Genomic DNA, 19,054 nt, shown 5'->3' with positions numbered 1-19,054 from the left:
ATAACAACCCTTAAGTTAGAATTCTTGTTATCGTTGTTTTGTAATTTATTTGGATGCTGAACTTTGTATTTATACTTACTATTTTAAATTTGATCGTATCTCTTACAATTTAATTTTGCTTATCATAAAAGTACTTTTAGGGGGATATTTTTGTAGTTGTCATTCTTTGTTATTTGTATTCGATTTGCTTTGATTGTACAATGTTATTTGAGTGATTTAAATGAGATTGAGGGTATGAAGGTGTTAAAAACATATGGGGCTTTAGACAAGTACTTTGGCTCGAAAGAGTTGGTTGGAGAAGATTGGGAGAATACAAAAAATTAATATTAATGTGATGACGGGGTTACAATAATGGGATGTTTTCTTCTATAGTGTCTTGATTGAATATAGTGAGAATGGTCAGAAGGCTCCCTATTGCAGTTGTTTGGAGACTCCTTTGTCAACTCCTTACTTTAGTATGAACATATCCGTAATTTATTTAGCTTTGTCATTTTTGTATTTCCAAGTTGGAGAATATTTCAAATACAACATACATAGCCTTAAAATTGTTAAATTTAGAAGTAACCCAATATTCCTTGTCACGATATATGATGTCTAGTGCTTGAGTGTCCATTTAGTTGTGTTTTGTGTAGGTAGGCAAAAGCTACTCGATCTGCTAATTCGATTTGAACCTAGCCCAAAATAAGTGGGTTTGGGTTGAGTCTTTTGTCCCATTTAATTAAATGGTTCAACTCGACCTGATCTGTTCATTAAATGACTTAGGTTCAGGTCAAAATTTTAAACTTGAACAAACTTGTGTAACCAATTTAATTAAATGAGTTATTTCCAAGTTAAATCAATAAGTATAACCTAAACATAATTTATTAATATTTTCTTATTTTTCATAGTAAATACAAACTAAACAACTAAAAAACAAAAAGTTTACAATTAAGGCCGAAAAAATTAGATGTAATCAATGTTAAAAACCTTAAAATGAAAACAAAAAACTATAAATGTGTTAAGTTGGTCTAAATTAGGTCGACTTGATCTAGGTCAGGGTTGTGATTTTCGACCCAATTAACTAAATGGGTTAGGTTTGGATCAAGGAGTTTCAGACCTGTTTATATATATGACTCGAACTCAAACCCAATCCAACCTAATCTGTTTGACAAGCCTATTTGTGGTAGAGTAAGGATTTTTTTCTTCATGGATCCTTGAGTTTCTGGAGCAAATCATGAGGCCTGCTGAGTTCTTGGTGCCCTTGTTTGGCAAGGTATCATTATCCCTTTAACATTGTTCAATTTTCCTTCTCCTTCCTATCTGTGTTTTTTTTTAGTTTATTTTCATCATTCATCTTGGGCAATCAACAGTTGATTTAACAAAGGCTAATGGACTAGCTTACGGTCTTATGCATCAATATCTTGGGGTTAGTTGAGATGATTTGTACTCATTAGCAAAATTTGTTAGTTAGTAATACATTGGCTGTTTTGCAAGGCTATCGTTGCAACTGGATTAAGGTAAGCATGCTTGGTTACTTATTGTATATGAACCTTGTATAATTTTTTTATATTCATCAGGTTTGCTCAGCTATTCGTAGTTGCTTTGCTATGGTGCCATGTCTCTTATTGTGATATGTGGTAATAACGCTTTTAAAGTTTGTGAAAGTATCGTTGTTGTTTACAAAGTGATATTACTGTAACCTATGTGATGTTAACTATGGACATACTCTGATATGTTTGCCTAGATGTGACATTTCATGTGTACTGCAGGAATGGTTTATCCGTATCCATCGGTTGTGCGTCCTCCTTATCTTGCACGTCCTAGATTTCCGTTTGGCTCAAGTTACCCATTACCAAGGCCTCCCTTTGTGGGATTTCGTCCTCCAGTGGCTCCCCCAGTTGTCAGGCCTCCTTTTCTTCCAGTTGTTATACCAGCTTAGAAACCCCAAACAACTGTATATGTAGGCAAGATTGCTCCTACAGTGGAGAATGATGTTATTCGTTCACTTTTTGAGGTTTGTTAATATTATGAGATATGCATTTATTATTTGTTTCATATTCTATACACATATCTAAGTTTCTTGATGTATTCTTTTTTGCTGATTAACTCTTCCTCAGTTATGTGGATCAATCAAGAGTTGGAAGCGTGCTCAGGATCCCTCTGATGGAACCCCAAGAAAATTTGGATTCAGTGAATTTGAATCTGCTGAAGGTGTTCTTCGTGATTTACGCCTGCTGAGTAGAGGCAATGTTGATGGCGAAGAACTGGTGGTTATGTTTTATTCTCCTTCTGGTAAAAGCAAGTTTCTTTGTTACTTTGAGAAGAATTTTTATTTTTGAGTGCTTTAGTCATGCAATCTCTTGCAAGCTATTTCCTTACATGCCGATATCACTATCCTTTAGTTGCATGTATTACAGCGAAGAGAAATTTTAGTTGATAATTTCGCTTCCCAACTTGCTACAAGGTACATTTGTCATTATTTATAGCCCACGATTTAACATTCATTTTTATAAAGTGAACGAAATCCATTACTTCAATTTTGTTTAACTTCTGCCAAACTTTAATTCTCTGTGAAATAGGGTATTGGGGAAGTTTTATAAAAAAAACAAGGGTGAAAGACTGATTTTTTGTCAAGAAAGGTCTGATAGACCTTTGTGTGTATGCTTTTTGGGGGACAAAATAAGGGGAGGTAAGAGTTAAAAAGGATCCTAATTCCTATGTAATTAGAAGAAGAGTAAGGAAGAAGTTACAACAGATATTGAAATGTTGTTAATAATTTGCGACTGCCAAAGGGAAGTGCTGCAAGTAATTTGAAACTTCCAAAAAAGGGAAGTGTTGCTAGTAAAAAAACACAGGATGTATAACATCCTGTTGATAGCTATCTGTCTCCTTTTAATTGAATGTGCATACTTGTGGGTATTACATGAAGTTGTCTAAATATCTTATAATTGTATATTTTATTCATTAGGGGTTGACCTTGTTCAATACATAATATTTTTGTATACTTGTAGCTGGAAGGAAGTGCTATATATCACATTAATAGTTTCATCTGTTTCTAGTGGGGAATCATGGTTTCTTGGAGCTTTAACATGGAACAACAAACATTCTTGCGTATATCCTGCATCAGAAAGGCAGAAACTACGTTACAAGGATTGGTGTGAATTCTCTTAAAAGATGTCTATTGAGTGTTGTGTAGGATACACTGTTTCTGTCTCTGTGTGGTTTATTGTGTTCCTAGATTTTCATGGACCTGAATTTATGTCTGTTTGTCGTTGTGTAGTTGAATATTAATCAAGCAACAAGAGAGTATTTAGAACATTACGCAGAAAAAAAGAAAGAGAATTTGAATAAAACTGGTAAGACTGGAGCTAAGGAGGCAAAGAAAGAGGGAGAAAGTGCACCTGAAATTGAGAAGAGTGAAGGCAATGAAAAGGAGACTGCTGAGGCAGCTGCAGAAGAACCCAAGAAGGATGTGAATGAGACTGAAAATAAGGAAAATGATAATGCCAGTTTTGGCCTTGTTACCAACGAGGATCGTGATGCTGATCGAGACACTTTGGATAAGCTCACTAACATGTTAGAAGAACGCATGAAGAATAAGCCTCCACCTCCTCTGCAGAAGGTTGTTGATGACATGAACAACTCAAACTTGGAAATGCCTGCTAAATCTGGGGACAAGAATTTTGATGTTGACACTTTGAAAAATGGTTAGTTGAATGGATATGCTGCTTGATGCCATCGTCTGCTCATAATATTAAATAATTTTTTTTAGTATTTTGATATATTCTAATCTATTTGAGGTAGCTGCAGAAGAAAAGAATGATGATGAGATGGCAAGTGATACTAAACCCAGTAATAGAGCTGGAACAGATTCACCTGATAGGAGTAGAAGGTATGGTAATTGGAACCGGGAAAGGGTCAGAGACCGTGATCGACGGAAGGACAGAAAGCTTATGAAACAAAATAGAGAAGAATGTGAAAGAGCAAGGAGAGGGAGGGAGAGACACTTAGAGATTCAAAAGGCTGAACGGTTATACAAAGAGCGAGGTAAGGAATGGGAGACCAGAGAAAGGGAGAAAGCGTATGAGTGGAAGTGTGAGAGGGAGAAGGAGAAAGAAAGGGAAAATGAGCAGAGGAGGTTGATTGCTGAGCAAGAGGATGAAAGCGATGATGATTCAAGGAAAAGGTTGTGGAACAGGATCGTGGATAAGAGGAGGCGGCAATGGTTGGAAAAGGAAGAAGATTCAGCTGACAGACTCAAAGAAGTAGAAGAGTTTGTGGAGGCCAAGAAAAGAGCTGAGGAGCAGCAACAGAGGCAACAGGAAAAACAAGCATTGGAGTTCTCTTCTGATCCAGTGGCTAATGGAATTGAGAAGCCTGATTTGCCTGAAGCTGCTGTCAGTGAGATGAATGACGATTGAACAGGATCGTGACCCTGATTCTGTTGCTGCAAATCATACCGGTGAGCTGGTGTGCATTAATAGTTTTCACCTAAAAAATTCACTTCTCACTACCGTTTATTAATTTTGTTGCTAGTTAAAGTCTTCTGGTTTCTCTTTGACAGATGACGGGCCTACCCATCGGGAGCGTAATCATGAACGTAATGGTGATGAGGTGCCTCGAACTGGGGACATATTGGATGTTAAACAATTGATTGATATGATTCCTAAGGCTAACGATGACTTGTTCTCGTATGAAATCAATTGGGCCGTGTATGATGAGGTAAGCTTTTTTTTAGTTATTTCAGTAATTCAGTTTAACTAGGATCGGTTTTCCACAGTAGAACTCTTCCCTGTGACGCACCTCTGGTTTTACCGTCCTCAAACAATGTGGGCAATGGCCTATGTGTCTCATACTCTTGGATATTCGGTTCATGTCCCAGTTTAGTGAGCCAAGTGGACTGTGCTAATTAGCTATTAGTGGAAATAACTTCCTTCTCCTGTTGTGGGCACCGGGCACTTAGCTCTGGGCAGTATGCTTTATAGTTCATACATCGACATGTCGTTAGCTTGCTCTCAATTCTTAAACAGTGACAACAAGCTCTCAATTCTTATAGATAAGTTGCAATATGTTCAGATAATTGGATTTAAGTGAGAGAGATCAGAGCCTGTACTGTACTATGTCGTAAACTTGCTCCTCATGTTTGCTAAAGCATTTCTACTGTTTGTTAAGTGTTAGCAATGTTGAACAATTATTTGTGCTTTCGGCAAATATTTCTAACTTATCCACATCTTTTAGAACCGGTTGCATGAAAGAATGAGACCCTGGATTTTGATGAAGATTACAGAGTTTTTGGGAGAAGTAGAATTCACATTGGTGGAGTTCATAGAAGAGAGAATGAAGGAACATGTCAAGGCTGAAAAAATACTCGACGTACTTCAGTGAGTTTTGGATGAAGAAGCAGAAATGTTTGTCCTCGATATGTGGAGAATGCTCATCTTCGAAATAAAAAAGGTCGAGACAGGTTTAAAAGCAAGGCCAGGAGCATAAAGGATTTGTAGGATCACATTGTAGGCTAATTCGACCTTGAAGCTAAACCAATTTTCTTAACAAACATGGTTTGCAATTTTTTGATTCGTATTGGTTCAGTCAAATTCTTTTTTTTTTTCATGTCACAATTGTACATATGAAGTGAAATAACTAGCTCATCATGAGACTTGGGCTTGACGAAGTTGATGCAAAAGCATTTGTGTATTCATAGACTGCAATTGTATGGATAATAAAAACAATGTAGGCAGCATCAAAAGCTTTAATTGTTAAACATGGACATTATCCTCTATTGACTCCATTTCCTGAAGAGCTATTCTTCCGAGAGATCGTCTTTAGGTGAGACGACTTTAAACCAAGAAACTCATGTGTTGATAATGCTATTTAACCCATATATGAGACGTGTGATATAAAGAGACCGTCTCATAAGAATTTGTTTCCCGACATGAATTGAGATAATGACCAATTTTGACAAAATGGTAAAGCTTTTCACAACAATAAATCAAAGGAAAATTTTAAAATGAGAGATCACAAAGGTGAGCCTACCAAATACATTCTTTTGTCTCCGAGAGAAAAATGCAACTAACAAATGTCTCAAGGAGATGTGGCCTTTTTTCTGGATATCCATGCACTATGTCGTCTTTAGAATGGTTTTGTAAGAGCTAGATTGAATATGGACTCTACTATTAATAATACAAAGCGGGTTGAAAATGGATTTAAGATAGGCTTCAAAAAGCGATGGGTAACGTATTGTGTCAATTATTATTTCTATTACTCCATCTATTCCTATGGAGTAATTATAATCCATTCATCAATTTACCAATCTATTTTTTTTTTGTTTTAATAGATCAACTTTCAAACTTATTCTCTTTCATTATTATTTCCCAATTCAACACAAAGTACTTTCTAGTTGGTAGTATGTTTTCATTTTTATTCGATTTTCACCGGGTATAAGACTATTAATTCTCTTACCCATGTACATATTGACATATGAAATAAAAAAAACACCATACTTTTATTTTAATTTAACACAAAATATATGATAAGCACTTTTGTATATTTTAATGATTAGCATATTTTTTTTAAAAGTACCACATTATAGTAAATCTCGGCTATAGGGTTAGAAAAAGGAGAAAAGGAGGGGGAGAAAGGGTGTAAAATGCACGTGGTAAGAAGCAAACACAAGATTCTCCACACTCAAAGTAAAAAAGTAAACTCACTCATCTAACTCATAGTCGTTAATGATTAGTATAGTATATCTTATGACAGGTACATATCCCATTTTTAAACTTTGAAGAAATATTTAAAGTTTAATAATTGTAAATCCTAGTTCAAGTTGAAGATTCCATATTTTCCCAATTGTCTCTAACCACTTTTCCACTCCATCCCAACTCATTACTCAACCCACCACCATCCCAATCCCACAAATCACCACCAAACTCTCTGCCTATCTCTCTTCCAAAAAAGCCAACATCTAAAAAATGGGAGTTATAGACAAAAACTCTGCAGATGAAGCAGCAATTTCATTAATATCCAATGAATCCCCAAAGAACATTCCTAAAGACTCATTTCACTTTGCTTACATAATCTTCTTCACTTTAGGAGCTGGGTTTTTACTCCCATGGAATAGTTTCATCACAGCCGTTGATTACTTTGACTTTCTTTATCCTGATCATAGCGTTGACCGCATCTTTGCTGTTGTTTATATGCTTGTGGGTCTTTTTTCCTTACTTGTGATCATCTTTTCACCAAGAAAGTCTGATGCTTTTGTTAGGATCAATGTTGGGTTGGGCCTTTTTGTGGTGTCTTTGCTTGTTGTGCCTGTTATGGATGTGGGTTATATTAAAGGAAGAATTGGGCTTTCTGATGGGTTTTATGTGACTGTTGGAGCTTTGGGCTTATCTGGGCTGGCTGATGCTTTGGTTCAAGGTGGGCTTATTGGGTCTGCCGGTGAGTTGCCTGAGAGATATATGCAAGCTGTTGTTGCTGGTACTGCTGCTTCAGGTTTGTGTTAGCCAAAAAAAAATTGATCTTTTTTTAGTTTTCTTTTGAGTATTTGGGTTTGAATTTGTTGGAAATTTTGATGTTTTTGAGCATTGATCTTGAAATGTGTTGTGTTTTTGTTGATTTCATGAGTATTTGATTTGTTTTTTGTTGGAAAATTTGATATTTTGGAGAATTTAACTTGAAATGTGTTGGAGGATTGAACTTGACAGTTGTGATCTTTATGTTGATTGCATGATTTGACTTGGGAAAATCCAAGTAAGCTTGATTACAAGACATATAATCAGTAAAATCATTAAAACTGGTGGTAATTTTGGTATGAAATTGAAAGCTATGATCTAATGGGCTATTTGATGGGAGAGTTTATTGGGCAAATGTCAAAACAACAATATCATTCCTATAGTCTAATGCCATTGTGAGACTTCCTACCTAGATGGGGTTTAAGTTCGGATGTACCCACTTGTCAGTGACAACAAAAGGGTTGTTTTTGGAATTGACTCTTAGTACCAAATATCATCAGACTCTTCACATTAGTAAAAAGTGCACTTTTTTTAAAGAGTGATTATCATATAGTCCGTTATAACCCAAAACCAAAAAACTAACAATCTTTGGCTCCATCAAAATAAGGGAAAAAAACAAATGTGAGAACTCTAAAGAAAGTGAGGAAGTGTTTTATATGTGATTTGATGTTGATTAATTTGTTGGGATTTGTTGAGAAGTTCTTCATTGGAGTTTGATAGAAAGATCAACTTAGTGCTGATTCAAATTCGGATTAGGTTAGTATTCTATATGTTATGATACTTCGAGTCTCAAGGAAAGAAATTGGAGGGGGATTTTTAGTTATATTGATGATTTTGTTGCTTTTTATGGAGAACTTATGTGGTGGATGAAATGTGATACCCGTTGCGGATCGTTTCTAGGATTGACTATCTGGTGTGGGATGGGAATTGTGTTGTCAATAGAATTTGGAAGCTTAACTTGAATAATCAAAAGATGAGGTTGAGAAGTGCTAGTGCCATATATTGTCCCTAAAGTATAACTCCCTCTATTTAGGATTTCGGATAATTCGTGCTCGAAGAGCGATGATTCATGCATCAAGTTCTCTAGGGATGTGGTGATTGCTAGACTTTGCTTCAAAATAGTTTTGTGGTAATGTTTGAGTGGGCTCTAGGACACCATGTTATTGGGAAATGTGGGTTTGTTTTGTAAATAGAAGTATATATTTTGGTTAAAGGAATATTAGATTCATTAGGTCTAACTCTAAGCTAGCATTGAAGTCAAAAAAAATCTAAGATGAGATTAGGGGGAAGTATTTTTTGTTTGTTGGATAAATCACGATTCACGAGTGATCTGATGGAGTTTAAAGGAACGGTAAGGGGAGGCATGGCCGAGTAATTTAAATTTGACACAATTTGTAAAGAAGGCTAAGCTTGTGTGATTCATAATCCTTTATGAGCATTGCATGACCCTAGAATTAGCAATCTTTGTTTTTTTTCGGAATGATGGCTTGACTGCGGTACATTTGCTTATTGCAGGTGTCCTTGTTTCCTTTCTAAGAATCTTCACAAAAGCAATATATCCGCAAGATTACAATGGTTTGAGAAATAGCGCAATCCTATACTTTGTTGTCGGGATTGTAGTTATGATTATCTGTGTTGTATTCTACAATGTGGCACATAGACTCCCGGTTATCAAGTACTACCATGAACTCAAGCTACAGGCTGTTGATGAGGCAGACGAGAAAAAGGGCCCTTTGTCTGGCCCGGTTTGGGAGATAATGGGAAGAATCAAATGGCATGGGGTTGGGATTGTAATCATCTATGTTGTAACTTTATCCATCTTTCCCGGCTTCATTACCGAAGATGTCCATTCCGAATTACTTGGAGATTGGTACCCCATTCTCCTCATCACGAGCTACAATGTATTTGATTTAGTGGGCAAGTCTTTGACCTCGCTCTATCTCTTCGAGAATGAAAATGCTGCTATCGGTGCATGTTTTGCTCGACTGCTGTTTTATCCTCTCTATTTGGGATGCTTGCATGGCCCTCAATTTTTCCGAACTGAAATTCCTGTGACCGTGCTGACCTGCCTATTGGGGCTAACGAATGGCTATATAACAAGTGTGTTAATGATATTGGCTCCCAAAACCGTCCAACTTCAACACGCCGAGACAGCAGGTATCTTAGTCGTGCTGTTCTTAGTTGTTGGTTTGGCTTCTGGTTCGGTCGTGTCTTGGTTTTGGGTAATCTGATGCTCATTTACTTGAGATCATCTTCATTCTATGTCAAGTTAGAGAGGCAAATGGCTCATCTCTTGTATTTTCAATTGTAAAGCTCTGCAGGAATTAACATACATTATTTTATTTATAGCCAAGTAAAATATTGTCTATTCCTCTTCAATTTATACAAAATATTGTGAAAAGATTTTTTTTTTCATGTGATTTTGCCCTCACTTTTCTGTCATTTTTATTACACCAATTTAGGTGCATTTAGAACCTCTATCTTTTATTGTTAAGAGTTTGGTTTATATAGAACATCCTGGTTGGATGGATTGTGATTGTAACAAAACAGTTGTTATCTCAGTCACGGAACACCTTAAAAAGGCACACCCTCTAACAATCAGTGAACACTTCAATGTTATTATGTGACTTCCACTTAGAATAAGGTTTGCTTATTACCCGAATACCATCATTGCTTCTTCTCCGGGAAAAGAAGTTCACAACCCGCGGGCCACGCGGCATTGCTCAGTCAGGTTTAATTGATGAACCCAGTTATTATAGGGAACATGATATGAATAAAAAAAAAGATTTTGTTTCTTTCTCTTGTTTCGGACTAGTTGAGTGGTCGAATGTACACAATCTTACCCACGTTAGTGATAACATAAAAGTTGTTTATGATTGACTGTTGGTAGCAAATATCATCTGCAATTTCATAGATAACTATAAGAGAGTTATTTTACTATTGTTCTTTATGATCCAACAAATCCAAAACTGCTTGTATTTTGTCTATGTTCCACAATCATTTGCTGATACATCAAGCTTAATCAAAAGTGGCTATTGGCCTATGTTTAAAAAAAATAAAAAGAAGCAATGTGATTATTATAGACAATAGCAAATTAAAAGATGAATTAGTCCCACAAGTTTACATAGACTGACCACATTCAAGGGTTGTGCACTTCTTATTGGTACTAGTACTAACCCAGTTGTTAAATTTAGGTGCTCAGTTTTATTTGAGGCGTTTACATTTCAAGTTGTATCATTTTTATTTTTGATCGTGTCGAATTAGTATCTTTGTGCTACTTTTAGAGTAGCGTCAAATGCAATTCAATTTTTATTGAACTAATAGCTCTAGACTAATAAAAAATTTCTGAGAATATCCACATCAAATAGAGACAATTAATACACTGCAATGCTAACAATATATTTTATAAAAATTTCACAAGTATTTAGAAAAAAATTATCAATCACAGTGTATCACATGGTACTAACTTAGTAAGTAAACTACTTTAATGACACAAAAAAAACTAACAGAATACATTCCTTTTAGCCTGGAGCCGCTATAACTCAACAAGTTTTGTATACATAATAAAAGCGGTTTTCCGGATATGAAACTGGTATAGTCACATTTTGTGGATCTGTAGTAGCTCAAACTCTACTCAAGTTGCTCTTGATTTTTGAAAATGTGCCGGTTTCAGAGAAATACGTACTCTGAGTTCCGCTGCCAAGTTGATGTGCATGAGCCTGCGGATTCGAAAGTTCTATGCCCTGCAAAGGTGCAACTCAACATCAGCCACCAAGTTTGTTTGCAAACTAGCATCGCGGTAAGCATGATGCAAATAACTCTTGCAAATGAGATTTGCACAAAGATAGGTACTATTGTGTCCCCTGAGTTTGCTAATTAAGGATCAACACAAATATTATGGAGAAGTTTAATTGTTTGTAAAATAAGGCAAAAAAAATTAAACTATGGATGATATTGAAAGAGAGAATTGGTCCCTACCACCTTTAAGGACCAATTCGATAAAAGGAAAGTAGCAAATTAAGTGGGGGGAAAAAAATTTAAAAATCATAGCAAACTTGGGGGAAGGAAGAATTACAAAAGTGCACACAGCAAAACCACATGGGCAGGGACATAGATGGGATTTGATCTGAGGCAACAGGCAGCACACCCAAATATTAGCACTCCCAAATAACTACTGACAAAGAAGTTGACATCTATGAATTTTTTTTTTTCTAAAATGAATAGTCAGACAGAGTTAACACAATGTGCGAATCTCTCAAAATGAATACCGTCATCGGACTGGAGACACCAACATCATAATAAAGAATGTCCAACCCTTTCTAAATTGGAAATCAAGAAAGTACGCATAAATACATAAGTACCATTGTAGGGTTGAAGTGTCCCTGATTTTCTAATCTGGAAGCCCTGCACATTTTGAACATATTAAAACTGATGTTCTGAGTAAACTCAGATTTCTATTTTTGTTGACGAGCAACTAATCAATGTCCAAAACACAGAGCATGGCCTCACAGCAATGACTTCACCACACTTTCCAGTCAGGCAGCAGCCATAACTCCAGTAGAGTCACTCCCTTGATTGTAGACATAATTAACAACCCCATTTAACTCGCAGCAAGTTCTATATATGCCAAACTACTGCAAAACTGGTTCTTGAATCTTGACAGCCTTAACAATCATGAAGTATAAAGCAACATATACCCATGTTGCACATATTAATGAGCAACCTAAGACATATGGACTATATGGATAGCAATAAAGGAAAACACCATAGAGCAGTCTGATATTGATTGATACTAGGCACTCCAATAATACCAAATACTAGCTTTATTTTTTACTAACTCTAGTCTCCTATCATCCCACACTTACTCCAATTTAACTTTATACGGATATTAAGTGTAACCAATAAGCTTTAGCATAGTATGAAAAGGGGAAATTGTGAATAATAAATCAACCTTTGCTCGATGCACTAAAATTAACCCACCTAATGGTTATAATTGTTGAAATAAACCCACCTATTGTTTACAACCTTCTTCAAACATTCTTTGTAAGTCGAGCAATTAGGAATAAACAATAGGTAGGTTTATTTTTAGCAATTATACCCAATAGATAGGCTTTTTTAAAAAAAAATAGGTGAATTTATTTTCAATGGATCGAGCAAAAATTGGTTCAATTTTCCAAGGAAAAATGGTTATATAGTTTAGACACCAAAGAGGACAAAACAATGCGTTAATTACAATGGCAAACACGCTGAGGGAAAGGGATTACTAATGTAATGATATAGATTTTATTAAAAATAGGTGAAAAGAAAATAAACCTGGACAGGAGTAAATGCTAAACTTGAAGTTAATCCGGAGGTAGCGCCACTGCTTCCATAGCGCTTCTCCTTGAATCTGCAAAAATTAAAAGAGAAATCATCAAGAAAGGTCAACCTACATAAACTTAAATAACCATTTTACAATTACTAGCAATGGTAGTTGGCACTAGTGAAATAGAATAAATAGAAGAATTCTCACTTCTTAGAAACTTTGACTGCAAGCTTGCTTGGACCAGCAGACATGCGCAGCTTTCCACTACCAGCTTGACCAAGCATTCCATAGCCTTCTCCCAATCCATCACCTAAAGAACAAGTAAAAAATAGATAATCAAGATATGCTGATAATACATGAAAGAAACCATTTGATCAAACTACAGAGAATTGTAGTGAAGTATGGAATATAAAGTCATAAACAAAAATAAAATATGAAAATTCACGAGTATTGATCTGAACAAAATAGTGCGAGAATGGAAAACGTAAGAACTACTATCTTAATACTTCCTTTGCTTTTTTAGTAATTCAAAAACTTAAGGGATGTGGGAGAGCACAAAAAAAGTAGTGGAGAGCTGTGGAGGGACATAAAAGAAAAGGAGGTTATGTGATATGGACAGAGATAAAAAGAAGATAAAGCCAAAAAGGAGTAATGCAAGAAACTTCCAACTTCCAATAAAAATAAAGTGATGCGATTAAAAAAGAATGGAGGTAGTACATATCTCTGTACCTTGTTGATATTGCCTGCCTAGAATATTATCACTTGTCTAAAGCATTAGAGTTATTAGGCTAAGTAAAGCTGAAGAGAGAAAATTTACCTAATGAACTCTCTTCAGGCACGCCAAACTGCATCCTGTTTGCCAACTTCCTCATATCGGTGACAGCATATCTTCATATAAACAGGGAAAGAAATAAGCAAACAATTTCAAAAAAACTCATTCAAAGACAGAACTGGAACAGGTATACCTTTCCTTCGCCTTACGTAGCCTCCGTCCACCTCTTTTCTTTTTAGGTTCTGTATCAGGCACAGGAAGAGGCTTTGGGATCTTAGGAGGTGGTGGCTCCTGCCACTTCTCGATCTTCTTGCGAATCTCTTCACGTAATGTTCTTCCAGTCTTTCCAGTCGAATCACCTCTTGTGGAATCTACTCGAGCAGCCAAGGTTGACTTTGCAGCTAAAAGACGACATGCACGCATTCTCAGAGGGGGAGGCGTAGTCTGAAATACCTCTGTCTGCTCAAGATATCCTACACGAAATTGAGATGTTGCAGTGGAAAATCCAGCAAAATTCTTCCTATTGACCCCAAGAAGCTGAACGTTGCAAGCTGGAATTTTCGCTAAAGCAGCTAAACCTCCGGCAGTTCCCATAAGTTTTGCTGCAACAGCACTTCCAACAATAGCTGAAAGATTTGGTGCAATATACAACATTCTGCTTTCCACAAAATCAAGGACTTTCTTCCTAGCTGAATCAAGCTTAATTGCACGATCGCAAGCTTCAACAGTCTTCTGTAAAACCTCCTCTGGGAGCGGTTTACCACTGGTGGTTGAAGCAGTGACAGAAACAACCATGATGATAGCAGAAGGCAAAAGCCCTTCCAGATCAACTAACGTCAAGTCCATTTCATTACCAATTTTTTTGACAACACGAGCATAGTCAATAGGGTGATGAACAAGAGATTCGAGCTCTGGAAACTTGAGACGATATTTGTCACGGATGAAGTTGTGGATAATAATAATCTCATTTTCGATATCGACAGACAATACATTACAGTCAACAATTAACTGATATTCTGGATCGTCTTCCAATACGATTCCGTGGTCAGGAACAACAGAGCCTTTTTGCAAAGCATCTTCTACTTTCTGCAAATTCAAAAGTGATTTTTGGTGACTGTAATATAAAGAAACTCAAAAATCCCTAAATTTAAGCACATAACCATCCATCCCCCCCTCCCCCAACCCCCCCTCCCCCCCCACACTTTCCCAGCCTTTCTAAACCTGGAACAAAAATAGGTTAAAAAGACAAGAGGAAAAGGGAAAGATAGCCTCAAAAATCAACATTGACTGAAATATAAAATTTTCAGAAGCATGAATTCAAAACCATGCAAATCAAGCTATATTTTAGCAATGGGAAAAATTAAATTTTGTTTCGATTAAAAACTATTAAATGATAAACAGTAGAATAATTAAAGAGGCTAAAGCGCTTGGGAATAAGGAAACAAAGATAATCATATTAACACTGTCTCAAAAACACCAACAATGTGCCAACTGTTAAGACTTCAGTACTAATATGCAATATCCATGACCTAACCTGCATGATGTCATTGTAACGTTGTGACTTCTGCAGTTTTGAAACATTATCAAGATCATCGTAATTTAAGGACTCAAGGTCAGCCAACTCTCCATCTATATCCTCCTCCATGTTTGAAGCATCAACGTTTTCTTCCACCTACAAAAGAAAGACAGAAGCACATTAGTAAAGGAACTTCTCCTTACAATTATTTAAAAGCCTAGACATACTAAACTCACCGCAACATCTTCATTGTCTGATAATTCGTCAAGGTCGGCCAAGAACGAATCTGCAAGAGTTGCCTGAAAAAAAAGAAAACTCAGTAAGTACTTTATATGATGATTGATGCAGTTTATAAAGAATTAAAACATCAAAGAGCATAACATGGAGAAAAAATTGACAAATGACACAGTTTAAACAAAAAAATATAAAAGTAGAAGAAAATAAAGGAAGTATACTAACCATTCTGATGGTCTATGCGCCAAAATAGAGCTTAGTACAATGCCAGCAGGAAGTGTACTTCAAACCCTAAATTCCGAAAAGGGATACACAAAATAAAAAGAAATTTCTCATATTGTTAATAAAATTATGAGTAATATAGATAAATCTTAAACAAAGTGTAATAAATTGGCCGTGAAAGGAAGGAAGATGAGAGAAAGCTGTTGCATAGTTGCACTGCATTGATTTTAGTATGGCATAAATAGACAAAATAGTCATAAATCGACCACTAAATACCTATAGTGATTGATATTTGATCATTAACAATTCATAGACTTAACCACAACCTTTGCATCCATTACAACAACAAGCTAAATCCCAACCTCAATTTTACAAATTCAAGTATACAAAATTAAACCATTAAAATAGACTTGCCTATGCGAGGATTGGACACATTTCCACCAACAAGATTTTTGGGAAGAAAATAAAAGGAGAAACTAAGCACTACGCCACTACCTAAGGGGCTAAAAATCATGCAAAAACTATCACTTCTTAATTCTTAAAATAATAACTTACACTTTAGTTTCCAGTTTCCACATCCAATATGTAAACCTCCTCTAAAATTGTACACCACCCTTTTTACCAAAAAAGTACATTCTAACAGTCCTTCACTCCCACCATTGCTAAGACAACCATACACCTTAACACCATCATGTTGAAAAATTAACTGGCCAAAAATTTCAAACTATACATGTATTGAGTATTCACACTATTCTTAACATATTTTCATGATTTTCCTAAATGGAGAAGTGAAAACGTTACAATCACAGTACTTTGTAGCATCGAAATGCACATCAATCTACTGGTAGTTACTCCGACAGTGGTGGTGGTTGATGTAGACCCTTACTCTGGTGGTTGTTGATGTAGACCCCATCTCTCCCGTCCTGCTCTCCTTTCCCTCCTTATTCACTTAAATCCCAAAATGGGGGTTAAAGATCCTGAAATACAATTGGTAGTTCTCTGCCAAATCTTACATAAATTACGATACCAATCTATAATTCAACAACAGCTCCTACAATTCAACAACAAACAGCTTGACTTCATAATAATATATTCACAAATTCCAACATAAAACCAATCAATCCACCCTCGTATCATCTTCTTTCTTCTCCCTCATCTCATTTCCTCCGATGGAGAAAGTACAGCTTACTACTAAAAGAGAAACTAGGGTTTTCCATTGCTGTTTGCAGAATCAAAAACCTAATTAAATATCCTTATACAAACAATTCAACTGAATGATGGCAATCTCAACAATTTTTATACGAATTAATCAATTAGCCCTATTTCATTACTAAATTCAAGCAAATTGGATAAATTATTCGCTCTAAACTATGCTAATAATCAAATATGCTCGTGTTGGGGCAGAAATTTTGACATAATCTAAAAATCAAACATTAATTCGTAAGAGACTATAAAACAAGCATAACTACAAACAAAAAAAACTCAAAATCAACAACAAAAGTTTCATCCAAAAACAAGGGAAAAGCAGAGAGAAAGACGACGAACCTTCGTGATTGACCGTAAATTTTCTTGAAGATCTTCTAAAATTTCTGTAGTAATCGATTTGAAGTTGATTTGTTCAAATTCTGCAGTACACCGTTTAACTCAAGGTGAATTACTGAATTCTCTGCATTATTAAGAAGACGAATACGGGAGGTATGTGTAGCCGTTTATGAACACCCCTAGAGGTGAGATTCTAAATCTTGACTTGGACCTGTTTGAAACCCGTTTCTATTTTAAGATTCTGCTGTTTCTGCAACTCATATAGTTCGTCGGTCATATTAAATTTACATTATTTTTCATTTTAATTCACCCTATTTTATTTGTATTATTTTTATTTTTGCATAATGACTCATCATTTTCCTTGAATCTCATCCATATGTTTTAAGTTTCTTTTAATTTCATCCACACAAAGCATTCTTACTTTATTTATTATCACTATTTTAAAAATACACCAATTCCTCTTTGATGCAATTCAAAGAGGACAGAGTAGTAATAAGGAGCATTTGATATAAAAGGGAGTGAAAATTTAACGATAAGAATGTGGGATTGAGATTGAGATTTAATTGGTGGAAATTTAAATGCTTCATACTTTCAATCTTTTAGTATATTAACTGGAATAAGTTGAAAATTGTGGATATTTATTGAAAATAATTTTGCCTTGTTAAAACTTAAAAAAAGCTTGTGATTCTTTTTTATAAATAAAAATATAATAATCTTTTTCTTAACATATCTCAATTCCCAAGCTCTAATACTTCATATTTGCCCCCCCTTGGTAATAAAACCTTGGGAATTATGGTAAAAATTCTCATTTCCAATCCCTAATTTTAATCCTTTTTCACTCACCGATAGAATTTTTATAAAATTTGAGAATTAAATATTCATTTCCATCGCAAATTCCCACCTAACAAACACCCCCTAAATTTATTGATAACGGAGTAGTATACTAGTATATATTTACTAGTATGTATAACAGTATAAGTGTGTAAATGTATGTAAATTTAATCACAAATTTTCATGAGAGACGGTTTTTTAAAGAGACTATCTCTATTTGATCTGTTCATTATCATCTTTTAGTTTAATTAAGCTTCAATGGGTGGGGCCTGATAGACGGTCTCTCAAGAGACTGGAGCCTGAGAGACGGTCTCTCAAGAGACCAACTGAAATTTAATTTCTAAGTGATGTAAATAATAATATAAAATTTATTAGAAATTTTATCCTCAAATCTCAATAATGTCTTTTAAGAACTTATTTCCACACTAATGGAAAAGTTATTTCACAAGGTACCGTCCACGTAGACAATACACATAATATTTTTTATTTATTTATTCTTTAATTCAAACTGCTATATAAAGTTACAATTTAATATTATTTTTTAGCAAACTGCTATTTGAGATTGCGATTTAATTCAAATTATTCTTTTGAAAAAAATTTTAAAAAATATATAAAAATAAACCGCCATCTCAGATGTAGTTTTCCTTATTTAAAAATTTTTAACGAAAAAAAAATTTGCACCTCCGTCAAAGTTATGGGCCAAAATTGCAATATTGATTTAGTTTGGAGTCCAGTGGGTTGGAAAGCTCTCCACGATGTGCGTGTGGTATTGCAGAACGCATGTTTGAGACCAGCTAAGAGCATTTAACCTAAAATATTTAATTTTTCTTTTGCTATTTCAAATAGGGGTTTTCTCTTGTCATGTAAACCGTCATTTGATTTAGCAGTTTATCTTAAAAAAATAAAATAAAATATATTATCTTACATAGACGGTATGGAAGAAAATATATTCTCCTGTTATGTTAAATGTGAATATTTTGTAAAAAGACAATATTGCGGGAATAGACCCAATTTATCAAGTTTTCGATAAAATATAATAATAGATATTAACATATAATAACAACATGCAATTGTGATAAATTCTAAGGTAAATTAGTTTAGAAAAGTAAAAAAGAGAAGATGTCAATGAAACTGCTTTATAT

The 19,054-nt window shown here is 35.1% G+C and overlaps 2 protein-coding genes and 1 pseudogene across 2 annotated transcripts; 2 read left to right on the top strand and 1 right to left on the bottom strand.

Annotated features, from left to right (window-relative positions):
* Positions 1-756: 756 nt before the first annotated feature.
* On the top strand, positions 757-5,748 carry LOC130821766 (RNA-binding motif protein 25-like; annotated as a pseudogene).
* A 1,007-nt stretch (positions 5,749-6,755) lies between these two features.
* Positions 6,756-9,880, top strand: LOC130820415 (equilibrative nucleotide transporter 1-like). Its single transcript, XM_057685776.1, has 2 exons — positions 6,756-7,470; positions 9,006-9,880. Exons 1-2 carry the CDS (start codon positions 6,948-6,950, stop codon positions 9,719-9,721), a joined length of 1,239 nt encoding a protein of 412 aa, XP_057541759.1. The 5' UTR covers positions 6,756-6,947; the 3' UTR covers positions 9,722-9,880.
* A 990-nt stretch (positions 9,881-10,870) lies between these two features.
* On the bottom strand, positions 10,871-17,326 carry LOC130820414 (U4/U6 small nuclear ribonucleoprotein Prp31 homolog). Its single transcript, XM_057685775.1, has 9 exons — positions 17,085-17,326; positions 15,543-15,608; positions 15,320-15,382; positions 15,102-15,239; positions 13,761-14,653; positions 13,613-13,683; positions 13,003-13,105; positions 12,804-12,879; positions 10,871-11,233 (listed from the first exon to the last, which is right to left on the bottom strand). Exons 2-9 carry the CDS (start codon positions 15,543-15,545, stop codon positions 11,114-11,116), a joined length of 1,467 nt encoding a protein of 488 aa, XP_057541758.1. The 5' UTR covers positions 15,546-15,608; positions 17,085-17,326; the 3' UTR covers positions 10,871-11,113.
* Positions 17,327-19,054: the final 1,728 nt, after the last annotated feature.

Source organism: Amaranthus tricolor, chromosome 8, assembly GCF_026212465.1.
Source record: "Amaranthus tricolor cultivar Red isolate AtriRed21 chromosome 8, ASM2621246v1, whole genome shotgun sequence".
Taxonomy (NCBI): Eukaryota; Viridiplantae; Streptophyta; class Magnoliopsida; order Caryophyllales; family Amaranthaceae; genus Amaranthus; species Amaranthus tricolor.
This window is presented reverse-complemented; position numbering and strand designations above follow the sequence as displayed.